The sequence below is a fragment of the Lagopus leucura genome, unplaced genomic scaffold (genome assembly GCF_019238085.1).
Source record: "Lagopus leucura isolate 7727_CA_CO unplaced genomic scaffold, USGS_WTPT01 34259-0_obj-0_obj, whole genome shotgun sequence".
Lineage (NCBI taxonomy): Eukaryota > Metazoa > Chordata > Aves > Galliformes > Phasianidae > Lagopus > Lagopus leucura.
Genome location: NW_024962400.1, coordinates 1 through 3,521, shown reverse-complemented (window position 1 = coordinate 3,521; position 3,521 = coordinate 1). Strand labels below are relative to the sequence as shown.

The 3,521-nt window shown below is 60.5% G+C and overlaps 1 protein-coding gene across 2 annotated transcripts in view; it reads right to left on the bottom strand.

Annotated features, from left to right (window-relative positions):
- LOC122190587 (caseinolytic peptidase B protein homolog) overlaps window positions 1-1,927 on the bottom strand; it is a 3,051-nt gene extending 1,124 nt beyond the window's left edge. Inside the window, exon 1 of one of the 2 annotated variants that reach the window (XM_042890634.1) lies at window positions 1,118-1,927. In XM_042890634.1, coding sequence (XP_042746568.1) covers window positions 1,118-1,499 — 382 coding nt within the window. In that variant the 5' untranslated portion in view covers window positions 1,500-1,927. The remainder of the gene's footprint in view (window positions 1-1,117) is intronic. The other variant, XM_042890633.1, reaches the window with a different exon arrangement.
- Window positions 1,928-3,521: the final 1,594 nt, after the last annotated feature.

The window sequence follows — 3,521 nt, the reverse complement described above, 5'->3', positions numbered from 1 at the left end:
TTGGCCACCAGGTCACACTGCTGCTCATGGGCACCCACTGGTCAACTCCTGATGAACTGCTGGTCACCCACTGGGCAACCATTGGCCTTCTTGGCCACCATGGGATACTGCTGCCTCATGGGCAACCACTGGCCAAACACTGGCCAACCATTGGTCTTTTTGGCCATCAGGGCACACTGCTGCCTCGTGGGCAGCCATTGGTCAACTACTGATGAACTGCTGGTCAACTATTGGCCTCTTTGGTCACCAGGACGCACTGCTGGCCCATGGGCAACCACTGGCCAAACACTGGCCAACTGTAGGTCAACTACTGGGCTTTTTGACCACCGGGTCACACTGCTGCTCATGGGCACCCACTGGTCAACTACTGATGAACTGCTGGTCAAACACCGGTCAACCATCGCTCTGTTTGGCCACCAGGGCTCATTGTTGGCCCATGGGCAACCACTGGTCAAATAGTGATGAACTGCTGGTCAACTACTGGTCTCTTTGGTCAACAGGACACACTGCTGCCTCGTGGGCAAGCACTGGTCAACTTCTGATGAACTGGTGGTCAATTATTGGCCTCTTTGGTCACCAGGACACACTGCTGGCCCATGGGCAACCATTGGCCAAACACTGCTCAACTGCTGGTCAACCGTTGGCCTTTCTGGCCATCAGGGCTCATGGGCAACCATTGCTCAACTCCTGATGAACCTTTGGTCAATCATGGATCTTTTTGGCCACCAGGGCAACACTGCTGCCTCCTGGGCAACCATTGGTCAACTACTGATGAACTGTTGACCAACTACTGGCCTCTTTGCTCACCAGGACGCACTGCAGGCCCACGGGCAACCATTGGTCAACTGCTGACCAACTCTGGTCACCCATTGGTCACCCATTGCTCTGTTTGGCCACCAGGGCGCAGTGCTGCTCATGGCAGCCATTGCTCAACCACTGCTGCTCATCCACGGCTCTTTTTGCCCCCCTGCTGCCTCACTGCAGGCCCCGCCGTCCCCCACAGCCCCCAGCTTCCTCTCAGCCCCTCCGACCCACCGGGACCCCCCGCCCTCCCCCCACCTATTTGACCCCTCACACCGAACTCCTCTCCCCTCCCCTCCCCCCCGTTTATACCCACCCTTGGCGGATCGCTCCCTCCCGAAGCACGCTGCCAGCGCGCCCAGCGCAACCAACGCCGCCCCGGGGGGGGGTTTCCCATGGCCGCTCCGTTCCCTTCGTGGCTCAGTCGTTAAGTTACGGCTCGGCCCGGGCCCGGCGCTGTCCCAGCACGGCAGCCGCCCCCCCGCGGTCGCTCCCCGCCAAAGCGGCTCTGCGCTCGTCGTCCTCACGGGATGGCGGCGGCCTCTGGCGGCGGATCCAGGCATCAAGCGGAGCCATTCGGCCGCGGTGCGCACCTCCGGATCTCCGGGAGCGGCCCGCGGGGCACGGAACCACCGGCAAGGCCCGACGAGCCGAGCCAGGCCCGGCGGCGGCGGGCGGCCCCAAAGGGCGGCCAGCATCGTCCGCGGAGCCGCCGGCACCGAACCCCCCCCGGCTCAGCGCTCACGCCGGTGAAACAAGATGGCGGCCGCCGGCGCGCAAAGGCTGCTGGGAGGCGTAGTTCGCACCGAAGGAGCCGCCGCGATGACGTCACGAGAAAACACCACAGCTCCCAGGGTGCACCGCAAGGCGTCGGACTTCCTGGGAGTGGCCGGAAACGCAGCGCGCAGCCCGCGGCGCTTCCGGGATTTGACCGGAAGCGGTCGTGTCTCCCGTTGAGGGGCGGTGCGAGGTCTGAGCCCGGGATGGGACGGAGAGCCGAGGGTTCGAGTCCCGGCCGGGGACGTGCGGGGTTTGCGCGTGGCTCAGACGCACCGCACGCGGCGCTCACACACGCTCACATGTCGGCACAAGGGCGGGTGTGCACACGTGTGCCAGCGTGCCACATCCCCATCCCGTTCCCCAATCCTATTTCCCCCAGCCCATATCCCCAGCCCATACCCAAATCCCATTGCCCAACCCCATGGCCCAACCCCATATCCCCATCCCAGCACATCCCCCAATCCCACTGCCCAACCCTATAGCCCAGTCCCATTCCCCAGTCCCGTTCCTCACCCCTGTTCCCAATCCCCATCTCATACCCCCATCCCATTCCCCAACCCCACCATTCCAATCCCATTCCCCAATCCTATTCCCCCCATCCCATACCACCATCCCATTCCCCAACCCCATTCCCCAATCCCATACCCCCATCCCATTACCCAACCCTATATCCCAATCCCCAATCCCATTCCCCAGCCCCATACCCCAATTCCATAGCCAAATCCCACCCCCTATCCCATATCCCAATCCCATCCCCCATCCATCCCCCACTCCCATTGCCCAACCCTATATCCCCCAATCCCTTTCCCCACCCTCATTCCCCACCATCCCATTCCCAAACCCACATCCAACCCCGTATCCCAATCCCATCCCCTACCCCATCCCCCATCCCATTGCCCAACCCTATATCCAATCCCACCCCCCAATCCCGCCCCCCATTCCCATTCCCTTACCCTATTCCTCCCCAACCCATTCCCCTCCACCCCATTCTCCCCCCTGCCATTCCCACCCCAGTATCCCCCATCCCATTCCCAATCTTCCATCCCATCCCCTCCATCCCATCCCCTCCATCCCATCCCATCCCATCCCATCCCATCCCATCCCATCCCATTCTTCCCATCCCATTCTTCCCATCCCATTTCCCCCATCCCATCCCATCCCATCCCACCCCATCCCATCCCATCCCACCCTTCCCACCCAATTCCCACCCCATTCCCATCCCAATCCCACCCCATTTCCACCCCAATCTCTCCCATTCCTATTCCCATCCCAATCTCCCATCCCATTCCTCCCCATCCCATTCCCACCCCATTCCCAACCTTCCATCCCGTTCTTCCCACCCCATTCCCATCCCCCAATCCCAATAACCCCCATCCCCTTTCTCCCCATCCCATTCCATCCCATTTCCATTCCACATCCCATTCCCAATTTGCCACCCCATTCTTCCAATCCCATTCCCAGCCCCCAATATCAATAACCTCCATCCCATCCCATCCCATCCCACCCCATTTCCTCCCCTCAATCCCAATCTCTTCTATCCCCATCCCATTCCCATCCCCCAATCCCAATAATCCCCATCCCATCCCATTCCCTTCCCAATCCCCCCATTCCCATCCCATCCCATCCCAACTCCAATATCTCCCATCCTAATGCTATCTCCCAATCCCAATAACCCTCATCCCATCCCATCCCCACCCCATTCCCATCCCTATCTCCCCCATCCCGTTCCTATTCCCAGTCTCCCATCCCAATTCGTCCCATTCCCATTCCACATCTCATTCCCATTCTCCATCCCATTCCTATCCCCCAATCCCATCCCATCCCATCCCATTCTGATTCACCATCCCATCCCCACCCCATTCCCACCCTTCAATCCCAATTTCCCCATCCCATTCCCATTCCCATCTCTATTCCCAAACTCCCCTATCCCCATTCCCATC